General features: G+C 43.8%; 1 protein-coding gene across 1 annotated transcript in view; it reads left to right on the forward strand.

Moving 5' to 3' along the window:
* Positions 1 to 3,108: 3,108 nt before the first annotated feature.
* The window catches only part of LOC125895321 (uncharacterized), a 173,238-nt gene continuing 162,246 nt past the window's right edge, over positions 3,109 to 14,100 (forward strand). Inside the window, exon 1 of the mRNA XM_049587068.1 lies at positions 3,109 to 3,260. Coding sequence (XP_049443025.1) covers positions 3,206 to 3,260 — 55 coding nt within the window. The 5' untranslated portion in view covers positions 3,109 to 3,205. The remainder of the gene's footprint in view (positions 3,261 to 14,100) is intronic.

Genomic DNA, 14,100 nt, shown 5'->3' on the forward strand with positions numbered 1-14,100 from the left:
GATATTCAATAATTATAACATTATAAAGTTTTATGTTTACGAGACCATCAAAATTGGTTCCGTAAACCGATTGGTCTTGTAATGCTGGTGAGTAAACCTGAAAATTGGTTTTGTAAACCATGTATGCCTACACACACACACACACACACACACACACACACACACACACACACCAAAAACAATAAAGTAATATGAAAAATAACAAAAACAAAAAGGAATTAAATCTTCAATTAAAAAAAACGAGAAATACAAAAGAAATCTGACTGAAATTAATCAGTGTTCAAATCAGTTAATCAAACATATTAATCATGAATCAACAAAATCAACAGCAGGACCCCAGAAATCCAGGAGACCGGTTAGGCCTCCGCCAGCAGCTCAGTGATGAGCAAGCATCTGTCAGTGTTATGTGCTGAGGGTTCTGGCTCCCACTTAACCCAGAAAAAACAAAACAATAAAATAATCAAACGTTAAATAGACGAACCAAACACAATGCCAAAACAATAGAGCCAAACCAATAAAGCCAAACCAGCAGCGTCATCCAGGGAGCCCTGGCGATGAATTAATTTTTAAATGGACCTCACCAGCGCAGTGTCACAGCAGGCCAGGCAGCGGAGTTATTTCCACGGCTTCTGCCTGATCCAAACACGAGGAGGCACAACCACACCAGGAGGGCTTCCAGTAGGGCAACCTGGCCCCACGGCAACAGTAGTCTGCCACACCATTATGCTGCGAGAGGAGACGTGCGCCACGATGGCAAAACATGCCAGACAGCGCTCCGATGTGCTCACAGCCACGCCACAATGGCTCCACCACACCTGCACAGGCTCTGCCATGCCAAGCCAGGCCACAGCCACCACGGGGGACGAGTGGAACCGGAAGACAAGAGAGGAACAGCAGGTGTGACCGGACCAGTATATAAAAGGTGCGTGGCGCCGCCCAGCAATCAGTGGAACACCAGAGAAGCCAGAGCCCTGCACTGGGGCCAGAGCCCTGCACTGGGGTAAGGAACACTGCACTGGCTACACTCTGAGTGGCAGGCAGCAGCGTGGAGGTCCTGGCACTGGGTCCACGGATCGGACTGCAAAGTGTAGGGAGCCCTGCTGGCTTTAATGAAGTTATTTTTCTGCTTCTTAACAGTGAGATGAATAAGTCAGAGTTTACAATCAACCCTGGTACAAATCCTAGTTGTCTCATGTTAGTTATTTGTGGTGTCAAAGTTTTTGAGAGCATAAATAGATAGATGTTGAGCTTTTCAAATGATGGTCAGTGAGTGTGTGCTCATAGATCACCCCTTAAAGCCACAGTGTGTAGGAATTTCTCCCATCCAATGTTGAAATGATATATTGCATTCAAACGGATAGCGCACTTTAGTGCCTCACTGTTTCAAACATCACTGTGAGTGATGGATCCCATATGAACACACTATTATCTGACAAAGTTATAACAGTTTTCTGGATATTCTGCTTTTCTCTGCCCTCTTCTCGCTGGTTTGAAGTGGGAAGGCTGAATTGGGAAAAGGTATGTCACATACTTCCGTGTATCAGAATGTATCACACATCTGCTCTGAGCTGGACTATAAGTAGCCTCGCCCTGTTTGGTACTGTCTCGTCCACTCTGTGATCAATCAGCTTTTACCATCAAAACAATACCATGTGGTGTGTTGCTAACTCCAGCAAGCCTGCTGGACCTATTTTGGGAAGTGGGTGGTCTTTTACTAAAGAACTGCATATGATTGGTTAGAAAGTGTTTCTGTAATGAGATTGGCATTTCATTTACCTGCTTCCTTTACAGTATATCAAAGTTGATTAAGTTGTCATCATTTGAATGTTTTTTGTTTTGTTAAGTATTTCTATCACTAAGTCCTATTATGAAGTATTTTTACATTGTAGTATTTGTAATTGTACTTACTGGATACTAAGTTCTTCCATCACTGCATATGAGACTCACACTTGGATGCCTACACACACTACACTGCAGTACATAAGGTGTTGACAGTTACTACACAAAATAATGTAAGCCAAGGGAGGCTATTTTAGTTTGCTCCAAATTTCATGTCTTACATTCACAATCCCTCCTCCTTTTCTTCTGTCTGCAATGTTTCCATTTGGAAAAGTAGCGAGGCCCAATAGTCATCAAAGGCTGGGCATTATCTTTCTGTTTTAAAAGAGAAGGGGGGGGGGGGGGGGGGCAGCAAAGAGGAGAAGGAGGAGAAGAAGGAGAGGTGGCTAATAATTGCAGCTGGCTAGTTTTAATTGTGCCCGGAGTCCCTGGTGTTTACAGGGGCCAATAGAGGGACTAAGGCCATGTTGTGTTGATCAGCATGCTCTTTTCTGTTCCACACAATATCACACATAACCATAAAGGCTCATTGATTCTGACCCACACACACACACACACACACACACACACAGAGCATTTTTTAACAGCAGCCAAGCTGTCAACAAACACAACAACAGTGACCATTATGTGCAGCCGTACCGCTGCCCCCCTGTGTGGCTCATTCCCACAGAGTAAGTGTGTGTGTGTGTGTGTGTGTGTGTGTGTGTGTGTGAGCATACAGGATGTTTAGGAGCGTCTGTGTTCTTTGAATCTTCAGAACATGCTGTCCAAAGCAGCCTCTGCCAAGTGAAAGTCAGTGGCCAGCGGTGATTTGCTGGCCAAACACTGACTGCTGAGCATTCAATAATTTTTTTTTTTTTTTTTTTAAAAATCCACTTTGATTTAGCTAATTTGCATAAAGAAGGAGAAACTGGCCCTCACTGAATTTTAAATTTGGGGCCGTCTTTAAGCTATCGCCCTGGTTTGCGTGTGTGAAGTTGACCAAGGTTGTTTGTGTTCAAAGGGAGTATACTGCAATCAACCTGGTGGAGAAAATCCTCACCATCTTTAATCAGGAGAGAAGTGTGTCAAGGCAAAACTATCCTCTTGTCTGTCTAAATGTACTTTTTTTTCTCACCCATCCTTTGTTTGATGCTCATCGAAAGACACAACGAACAGAGTGAGTGTGTGTGTAAGAGTGGGGAAAGAGAAAGAAGAGAGAGTGCGTGCGAGCATGCGAGGGAGAGATTCATTATTCGGATAATGAGTCCATCTGGGACAATGTGAGACAGTTCACTTCCCCTGTGGTCATCTCCAGCATTCAGGGAGAGGACACTTTTCCAGCTCGGAGCCAGAGGACGTCGAGCAGCGGCACAGCCTCGTTAGCATGCCTGCCAACGTCCGCCGCCACCATGCAGAGTTCCATTCAAGACCACTGTCAGGTATGCCTCTTCAGGAGTTTCTCTTTATCTACAGGTTGTGTAGTTTTTGTCCTCTGGTTAAGGCACGCTCAGTACATTCAGAGGGTTTTATTGTCAGTGTGGCCCCAGCGAAAACAGGAAGTGACAAATCCTGCTTTTCACTGAAAGCCATATACCTTTCAAAAATGGCAGCTTGACAAAAAGTTGTTTATTGTAGAGAATGTAAACAGGCCACATTACCCAGTTATTATAATCAGTACACATGGACATATTTTTGTGGGTTCTGCCGATCCGATGGGTTTAAATTTTAATTAAACTTGGATACTGTATACCAGTGTTGCCCAGTTGGGCAAATTTCTATTTAACTGTGTGGGTAAAAATGATTTTGAGCAGGGTGTGACCATTTGGGCTACATTTTGTACCATGTGTGTGGTAAATTGACCACTCCTTTCCTCTGAGTCTGACAGGACACCAGTCAGGGGCAGTAGTTAGGATGGGGTCCAGTGCATGTTATTATAATGGGCCCTAGTGCAAGATTTTGCATCTGAACTGGCTACAACTTGACATTGGACAACATCAATATACATATTACCCAGCAATTATCAGCATAAATCTGTATATTACAAAAACACCTAATAAAATAATAAAGTATTCATTCAGTTGAGATGTGTCTGCCTCCCAGACGGAAACAGGAAGATGGTTCCACAGAAGGGGAGCCTGATAGCTGAAGGCTCTGACTCCTGTTCTACTTTTGGAGACTTTAGGAACCACGAGTAACCCTGCATTCTCAGAGCGCAGAGTTCTGGTGGGATAATATGGCACTATGACCTCAGTGGCGGTTCTAGGCCAGTTTCAATGGGGGGGCCAAGCTAGGGCCAGTCCTTTTGATACAGGGGCACATAAGTACGGTCAAATATCTAAGTCTGAACAATAAGATATATATATGTGTAAGGGGGTCCGGGGGCATGCTCCCCTGGGAGAAAATTTTGTATTTGATTTAAAGGCATCAATCTGGTGAATTCTGAGAGCAAAGTTATAATGGCAGAATATGCCTAGATTTCAACATCTTTGTGCTTTTTATGTGTGAAAAATGTTCCATTTTTACTGATAAAAACACTAGTTGTATGTTATGGTGAAGGGTTACACTCAAAATACGGCTAAGTATTAGTGGTTAAACATTTCAGTAATCAAAAGAAAAATGACTGACGTACTGATCTGCCTCTGGAGGGCTATTTTAATATTTAAAATCATGTGCAGACAAAATATTCTTTTAAAATTCTCACACTCAAGTACAGTTCCAGATACGCAAAACAATACAAAATACGCAAAACGAAAGGAAAACAAAAGGTGAAATTCAAATAAATTACACACAAGCAGGCACAAATTACTGCTTTCCTCCCTCCCTCTCGATTTGCAAGTACAGCACCCTGAATCAGAGCATTTCAAAAGCCCTCTGGTAGTTGAATGCCTCTAGGACAGGCCCATTTATAGCAACCCACTGGATCCGTGGTGTGTGCGATCCGGCCGAGGCGCGGGTGCTGGAGCTAATAGCAGCCATTCAAGAAGCTGCTCCACCAGCCGCGGCCTAGAAGTGGCTCGGCGCTCCGCTCCGCTCAAATTACGCGCCGGGTCTATTTCTGACGGCGCGTCAATTTGCACAGACCAAATGAGTCAAACAGGAAGTCAGGCGCAGAAAAGACGAGAGTATCCAGTCGATTTTCAAAATAAAATACCCATGAAAACTCCGGATCGTATATCACATCACTGCATAAACATGATGTGACAGGCATGAGTCAAATGAAAAGGAAAAAGTTTTCAGAGCTTACCTCAATGGTGCTGTATGTTGCTGTGCAGGCTCAGAGTTGTCTTAAATACAGCCACACAATTCCCTACTGATGTGTTCTGGGTGTTTTCAAGAATGCTCACGAAGTGGATGTCAATATTCCTCAATATTCCGCTTAGAAATGCGGTCTGCTCTATTAGCGCTAGGAGAGCGACGTCTGTGGTGAGGCCGGGGAGGGTGAGGGGGAGGGAGGGGGGAGCCGAAGAATTCCCAGTAGGAGCTCCAGCCGGTGCGCTACCGAGTGACGTTCATTTACCGGAGGCATTTTATATCTGGCCAGGTTTTGGAGACTGTGGCAGGGCAAATTAGTCAATGTATGGGAAACACTAAACACTAGAAAACTCAGGCCCTTTTCCTTCTTGTGTGGTGTATTCTGCATGATTCACTTGGTGCGCCTCTTTAAGTGGTCCGACCGGCAACCTGTTGAGACGATTTAGTTCCGCGTTCCCCCTCCGACTCCTCGGCGGGGGGGCCAAAGGGGGGGCCGGACTCGGAGTTACGGGGGCACTGGCCCCTGCTGGCCCCCGCCTAAAACCGCCATTGTATGACCTCATTACAATATGAAGGAGCCTGAACATTTAGAGCCTTGTAAGTGAGGAGAAGGATTTTAAATTCAATTCTGGATTTTACAGGGAGCCAGTGCACAGGAGCTAAAACAGGAGAAATATTGAAACGGGCGTGTTGGTGAACCCAAATGCAGTACCAGGCTCGCAGGAATAGTTGGTAATGACTTTTATTAGCACCACAGCAAACAGGGAATGCAGCAGGCAGAATAAACACAGGATAAAGTTCGTTCTTCGGGCAAGTTGCCCTAACACAGTCTCTGAAGCACAGATAAGGGGAAGAGTAGCGGCTGGGCTCAGTCACGGAACCGAGGGGAAGCTCCAGAGCCCCCGGTTCCACACAGTTCAAAACTCTTTCACAGAGAGGAGAAGAGATGTAGCTTACGGCAGCCGAAGGTGGCGAGGCAGGCGCTCTGTAGGCTGAAACGCCGGCTGATCGAGCTGAGAAGCCGACGAGGAGTGAGCTGAGGCGAGGTCGGGAGCCGGTGTGGGGGTCGTAGCCAGAAGAGCCGTCAGCGAAGGCAGAAGCACCGTTGAGGAGCAAGCAGGAGAGTTGACGAGGCCGGGCGGAGGAGTCGAGACCAGACGAGCAGGCAGAAACCAGAGACGCTGAAGCAAAGCACGAGGTCGGGGACAGAAGGCAGGTGAGTTTACCGGGAGGCAGACGAGGAGAGCAGGTCGGGGACAGGCAGAGTTGGCACCGGGAGATCAGGCAGGAGAAGAACGCTGGAGAGTCTCGCATAATGCAGAAGAACAATCTGGCAGTGAGTGAAGGTGCTGGAGTGGCTTATATGCAGGCCTGATTGCAATGAGCTGCAGCTGTGAGGCAGGTGAGCAGAGTGGCCTGATGAAGTGGGCGTGGCTGGCAGGTAGAGTGGAGCAGAGGGAGGGAGAGTGGAAAACTACTGCAGCAGTGTTGCAGGAGAGGACTGAGAGACAGGGATTGTGACAAATATGATCTCTTTTTTAAGTTCTTGCCAGTACACGTGCCGCCGCATTCTGGATCAGCTGGAGAGTTTTCAAAGACTTATTGGAGCTACCTGATAAAAGAGAATTGCAGTAACCCAGCCTAGAGGTAACAAAAGTGTGGACCAATTTTTCTACATCTTTTGGGGACAGGATAGGCCTAATTTTTGTAATATTAAGCAGATGAAAGAATGCAGTCTGTGAAGTTTGTTTTATGTGGGAGTTAAAAGACAAATTTTGATAAAATATTACTCCGAGGTCTCTTGCGTTAGTGCTGGAGGCCAGAGCAATGCCATCCAGAGAAACTATATCTTTAGATAGCGAGTTTCTGAGGTGTTTGGGGTCAAGAACAATAACTTCTGCTTTGTCTGAATTTAACATAAGGAAATTGGAGCTCATCCAGGTTTTTATATCTTTAAAGCCACAGTGTGTAGGAATTTCTCCCATCTAACGTTGAAATCATATATTGCATTCAAACAGATGGCGCACTCTAGCGCCTTACTGTTTCAAACACGTATTGCAACAACAGTAGCCACTGTGTACCAAAAAGCTATGATAACACTGATGAAACCATGTCATCCGATACTTCATGGAGTATTCATTCAGGCTCCTACACAGACACACGCAACGCGAGTTGACAAACCCCGTCCTCACCATGCTGGCTATGTTTACAGCGTAGGACTGGGGGCGGATGTAAATTGAAACAAACCAATCACGTCTTGTCCTTTGACAACTGACAAGTGGCTCAACCTCACACACCTCATCCCTCTCCTCGCATTACTGCGCTGCTAACAGCTGTTAGTGGCCAGCGGCACTACTGCCGCATAACAAAGTCCCACTCTTTGAGCATAATGCAGGATCATGTATTATGCAGCATCACGGGAGACGGAATCCTCGTCGCCAAGAAAGTGCAAAAGGGAATCAAAAAGGCAGCATGACCGGCGAATTAAAAAAACAAGGGTCAGCATTGGGGTTGCCTTTCCCAGGTGGAGAGAGCTGCTGAAGGAGAAAGGTAATACAAAACGCAGAAGGCGGTGCTGTATGTCCCTTGCTGGCGGGTGTATTCTCAAGATGGCGAAACGTAATGGAACCCCACAGATGACTTACCCGCACAATGTACAAACAAATCCGAAATTCTCCTTTTACAAGAATAAGTCCGATTATTGGTGGAGGTAACAGTACACCAGTGATGACATATTTATGAATGCAGACATCAATTTTTGCCAATAAACAACTGAAAATGTTACACAATGTCCCCTTAAAGCATTTTTGAAGTTTAGTGAATTGATCCGTTTCGTCTGACTTTATCGATAGATGTAATTGTGTATAATGGAAATTTACAGAGTGATTTCTAATGATGTTACCTAAGTGAAGCATATATAAAGTGAATAGAATTGGTCTGAGGACAGAACCTTGTGTAAAATGTCTAAAAGTCAAACAGAAGAGATGAGCCGAGAGATGAGATCGAGACTGATGAACGGGAGAAACAGGCGTGTCTGGAGGAAGGGGTTGAGGAGCAGACCATCACTGCATCAGATCTGATTCAACAAGACACCGACATCAATGAGCCTGTTGGCAATTTGAAGAAGCTCTTGGAGCCTATTATGACATCTGCTTGCAGGACGTCTTTAAGGCATGTTTGAAGTTTAGTTCATTGATCCGTTTCTTCTGGTTTTATCAATATGTAACCCCTGGATTATTTTGTTGTTCACTAAACCCTAGACTATTTTCTTGTTTTATTTGTGTAGCCATATAATGGCTAAAATGTGTTTAAATGTCTATTTCCTTTTGAGTAATGCCATTTAGTATTGACTGTGAATGCACCGCAAGAAATTTGTTTGCAAGGCACAGTTTGTTCCAATGTGTGTTTCCTGAATGCTAAGGAGGACTCTTGCCTTGCCTCTGCAGGATCCAACAGGCTTACAAGTGTCCTCAGGTGTGTGTCATTAACTCTCAGCAGACTGAGGGGATTTCAGTTATTGTGATAATTTTGACACTCTCTAATGCTGTTGTACATATTTAAATAAATGTTTCAGTATTGTCAGAATCACGTGACATTTAGGGAGAATAATTTTCTAGATCATATTTAAGAGTAAGTGGAGTAATGAAGTAAAGACAACAGCTAAAAAAGTTCTAAATTATCATTAACAGTATACAGACTCACACACAGAATCACGCTGTCATTTCAAAGTGATCCATATTTTCTGTGTGTATGACCACACACTCTGCTACAATAACATGAACAGACCTGATCTGATGAGCAGCACTGCTCTGAAACAGCTGTCCGCGCAGATTGTACATGATACCGCCGGGTAATCCTCTAAAATATGTTCACCTCAAAACAAATGAGTGATTCTTTGACCTGCAGGATATTCTAATGTGTCTACTGCGGCCGTTCTCACCGCGATTCCCCCGAAAAATACACCTATTGAAGCTGACAGAATGAGAGCAATTATCATGTGAATAATGGGGGAAGGAGGGGAGGGGACACTTAGCGCTCCATCTCTGCTCTGAATGATTCATTTAAAAACTTTTATGTTTTATCTAAATCACATTATTTAAAAAAATCTCATTATGTGGCACTGGACGCATTGGAAAGTGTAAATTATTTAAAAGAGACCTGGTGTTTAAAAGTGGCATGTTGAGAGCGGGTGGAGTTAGTGATTTGGGTGGTGTATGGTGTTTGAAAAGAGGCCTGAGGTTACTGAAGTTCACTCTTTTGGTGTTTACATTGTAAGATCTGTTTGAAATTTTAACCAGAATGTTCATGGATGTGGGAGTAGGGAGACAGCCAGAGGGATAGGGGGCGCTAGAGGAGGTTACAGTGTGGTCACTGTATGCACCCCAGTACAGTATGTGTTAATGTGCGTGCCCTGCAGTCAGGGAGTCTTGCAGGATTGCACAGTTAGGTTCATGTTAACTGCTAAAAGTCGTGATCCTTCCCAGTTGGGATGGAGAACATCCTTCTTAAAAAGCCGGGGCTTGTTTGAAAAGCTTGCACTCCACCCCCATGTTGTAGCAAAAATGCCTAAAATGACATACCCAAATTAAAATGACTGTAGCCTCTGAACCGCTCTGACTACATGCATGCATGAGGTCTTGCCAGAAAGAAAACTCCCTTAAGTTTCTTGTGAAAGTGTCAGAAACACTCCAGGTGATACAGAGACAGAGTAATGGGCCACTGAAGTCAGTAAAAAATTGAAGATTTTGCCTAAAATAAATAAAAAATGTGTTTCAGGATGAATAACTGTCTGTGGCTTCATCTGAGCAGGTAAATGACACTATGGGGCTGTAGGCACACTATGAATGAACATTTGTTTTAAATTTGAAGACGATTGCTCAAAGTATGACCATTCTAGTGTTCTTTTCATGAAAAGATCCACGTGGAGTTCCAAATGACCTAGCATAGTAGGTAGTAGCCTACTAGGTTGGTAGCCTATGCCTACAACATAGTAGGCCTATTCATAATTTTGCATTTTTCCAACAAACAACTGAAGCAGAACAGAAGTAAAAGACAAGCAGTGAAAACATGAGCTAACATAACATACACAACAAAGCAGGAAACACGGTTCTATAGATATGTTATTTGTTATTTTGAGGGTGATTTTTGTGAGTTTGTGTGGCTTATTTTATTTTGCTTACCTCATTCTCAAAAGTGTCAGTCTCTCGATATTTGATGAACTGGGACAGCCATTCGAGTTCCTTCAGGATCAGTGGCACCAGTTGGCTTCCACCAGGGTCACGGGTCTTTCCATGTGCTCTCTTTTTGGCCTTTACAAAACGGTACTGCAGGTTCTTCCACATTTTTTGAAATTTGGATCCTTGCCCAGTGCATCCACTCTCTCTCTCCACAAGTTTTGGGCCATTTGATGGTCTTTATAATCTCGTAGGGATGAGTTATACAAATGCTGGTGTGGCAGTACAGAGACCTGTGGGTTGCCATGCCTAATTGGCAATGGCACAGCCAACCACCGGAGGCGCACCCACCTATAAAAGGGGCGATCCCTCCCTGCCAGTTCTCTCTCTCGCTGCTTCCGATGGGTGACGTCATTTCCGAGCCGGACGTTTTGCTTCGGACAGGTAACTCGGCTTGTCTGCTCACCTGCTGCTTTCGGCTCATGTGGCAGGGAGCTAATGATTTTGTGTTGTGTTGCAGAGTGGCTGACTTGGTGCTTCCCAGGCTCGTGTGTGTGTCACCTAAATGGCCTGCTGTGGTGAGTGTCTCCCTCTCTGCCTGTTAAACAGCTGATAATGACCGTGGCTAACAATAGCCTGATTGTAGGTGGACGTCGGTAGCTGTGCGTTACCCTCTCCCTCTGGTGTGTGTGTCATACTGGTCGACCTGCTAACTGGTATGTAGCTTCCTGCATTCCCAATTGTTGTATGCGCATGCGAAATTTATAGATAATAAATTTATCGGGTCCTCAGATCCCTCTGCTAATGGTGCGTGTGCGACGTCTGCCAATGGTGCGTGAGTGACGTCAGCACCAGCTGACCGGGTTTGCGGCCAGGGTTTAAAGCGACACATCAACACCAGCTACGGGACCGCTGCTGTTTTGTTTTCTGTTTTTGCTTTCTGCTTTTCGCTGCTGCTTTTTTCATTTTGTCGCTTTTTCTTTTTCTTTTTTTTTTTTTTTTTGTTTGCGCCTCCGGTGGTTGGCTGTGCCATTGCCAATTAGGCATGGCAACCCACAGGTCTCTGTACTGCCACATTTGTATGAGCGTACCAGCTCAGCTATTCTTCCCTCAAATTAATCCATTTTGAACTGAGCGACACTAGCGCGGCTTGTGAAAAATTTCAAAATCCTGGAGGGGCACAAACTTGCGAAGCGCCAGCGCGCGCCGCTATCGGCAAGTGCGCGATTACGTCATTTGTGGTGTGCGAACCTCGCGCACTCACAACTGCGTCGAGTATAAACTAGGCTTTACACTGGGACCTGTAAATTTTGACTTGTAATTTAAGTTTTTCATCGACCTTCTCAACAATAAAATGATTAATATCCCTCCAATGCTTAGTTTAGGCCCTTTTGGTTTCTTCTCAATGACATCTGATCGTTATGTCTCCAAAAATCATCAGTTGCCTCCTGCAAAATGCCATGTATTGTGACACTTGCCATAGCGCCTGTCACTGAATATTGATATTTTTTCCGAGTGAGTGGAGGGGTGTGTGGCTTAGCCATAGGTCAATTGCAAATCGCCTGAAAAGCAGAGCATAGATTTTTTATTTTTTTTTAAATAGATTTTTTTTTTTTTTTGATGTTTTTGCCTTTAATTGATAGGACAGCTAAGCCTGAATGGGGGAGAGAAAGAGGGAATGACATGCAGCAAAGGGCCACAGGCTGGCGTCGAAGCCAGGCCCCCGCGGCAACAGCCTTGTACATGGGGCTCCTGCTCTATCCACTAATCCAACGATGCCCGGCATTATTAAAACAATTGAAGACTGAGAACAAACTGATGGTTTTGGTTTCATTTGGATTCAGCCAAAATGTCCAAACTTCACCGCTATTGCAGACTTGCAGACTTTGCCAGCACGTTTCATGGAGTGCTTAGGGCTTTCTAAATCCACAATTCATCCAGTCCACAAGGGGCCTCAAGAGGACTTTCTGCAGACTTCCAGAGAGTCCGCTGGGGGTGCAGACTTCAGCAGACTTCACTGATTAAATAACCCACATTTCATTGCCACACGGATGTGATGTTGTGGGTTTTACAACTGCTGAAATGAATGTGTAAAATAGTTATTGATAGTTAGGCCTATTAAATGCTACTTGAATTGTGTAGGCCAGAAATAATATTCAGCCACATCATGATAGAGAGATATGTTGAAGTCTAGGCTGTAGAGGGACTGAAAATACATTTTATCTCCAGGCTGCAATATCAGGCAGTGAAACAAAAGAAGGTTTCTAATGTAAGTAATATGCAATTTATAGGGTCTCATTCATGAAAAGTTAATAAATCTGTTTGTAGATTTGCACATAAAAGCCTACGCTACTAAAAACCTACTCCGGATTCAGGAACGCTGTGTGAAACTCAAATTTGATCGTAAACATGTGTATGATCATGAATGACAATCCATCGTAAAGTGATAGCGTGCTCCCGGTAATCAGCAATTAGCATAAATCCCCGCCCATGAATATCCAATGACCACCATATAAGGAGGTGTAGGTACATCCTGCCAACCTGTCAGTCATGGCGCAAAGAAAGAAAGAAAGAAAGAAAGAAAGAAAGAAAGAAAGAAAGAATATATTTATTTTCCGAAGCGGAGATTGAAATAATTTTGGGTGAAGTGGATTTAAGAAAAAACATTTTATTTTCTTCAGTTAGTAGTGGTGCGACAGGGACAGGCAAAGCGAAGGCCTGGAGGGAGGTAACAGATGCTGTTAATGTTGTCTCTGTGGTACAAAGAACCAGAGGTGTCAGAGGTGAAGCGTAAATGGTTTGATATGAAACTGGAGGCAAAGAAGCACACAAAAATACAGCGGTCACCAAACAAATAGAAGATTCATTTGTGGGGTTTTGAATGAAGTGGGAACGGGAAACCAGAGATGTTTTGTGCGTAATGGATAAAGATGGATAAACTCTAAATCAGTGATGGCTGTTGGAATGTAGAGCTATTTAACATTTATTTTAACAAATGGGATATTATATAGCCTACAGCAGTTTTGTATGCATCGTCTTCAAATTAGCCTATTTGAATCTTAATAGCCTAAAGCTCTGTTTAATAGAATGAAATTAAACATTTTTCAAATCAGATTTATTCATTCAAATTATCAAAAAGCCACAAAAAACCCAAAAAAACAAAAACAAAAACGTGTTGTCTCAAATAATTCTTTCAGCTGGCACGTGCTCCTTCGTGGCTCCAGCACCTGCTGCTCCTGCTGAACCCAGGCACCGAGGCTGAAGAGGCTATGATCCGGCTGTCCTTACGGATATTTTTATTATCATCATTCAACATGTAGAAAAAACGTGTAACCTATTGAGTCGATTTACATAGATAATTCACAATTATGAACCTAATTTGGATCTTAAACCTGCTAATTGCCAACTAATTTAACTAAATGTGTTATATTTTTAATATTTTGTCATGTTTAGATTACGTGTTTCAAAGGCATCTGTGTACTGTGTACATAACAGAGCGCAATTAGAATTAAAATTGTAATTTCCAATAGTGACAAGCAATATTTATGTGCTTTACTAAATTTACACAAGCACTACAAGTGGTCAGGAGCAGGAGTAGATTTTGTTAGTAGCTACGAAAAGATCGGAGCTACTAAAATATTGATCAATGACATGCACGTAAATTTCTGTCTGTGAACAGTTTACACATAAATTCCTTCTGCTCATGTTTCATGAATGAGACCCACAGAGTTTTAGTCCTGTCCTGTACAGAAATACGTGAAATGACCACAACCTCTTAACACCGCATTCCGTGGTGGCAGCACGTAATGGGTTGAGATTACGTGCTGCCACCACGGAAACAATGCCAATGTAA

The sequence above is a fragment of the Epinephelus fuscoguttatus genome, linkage group LG1 (assembly GCF_011397635.1).
Source record: "Epinephelus fuscoguttatus linkage group LG1, E.fuscoguttatus.final_Chr_v1".
NCBI lineage: Eukaryota > Metazoa > Chordata > Actinopteri > Perciformes > Serranidae > Epinephelus > Epinephelus fuscoguttatus.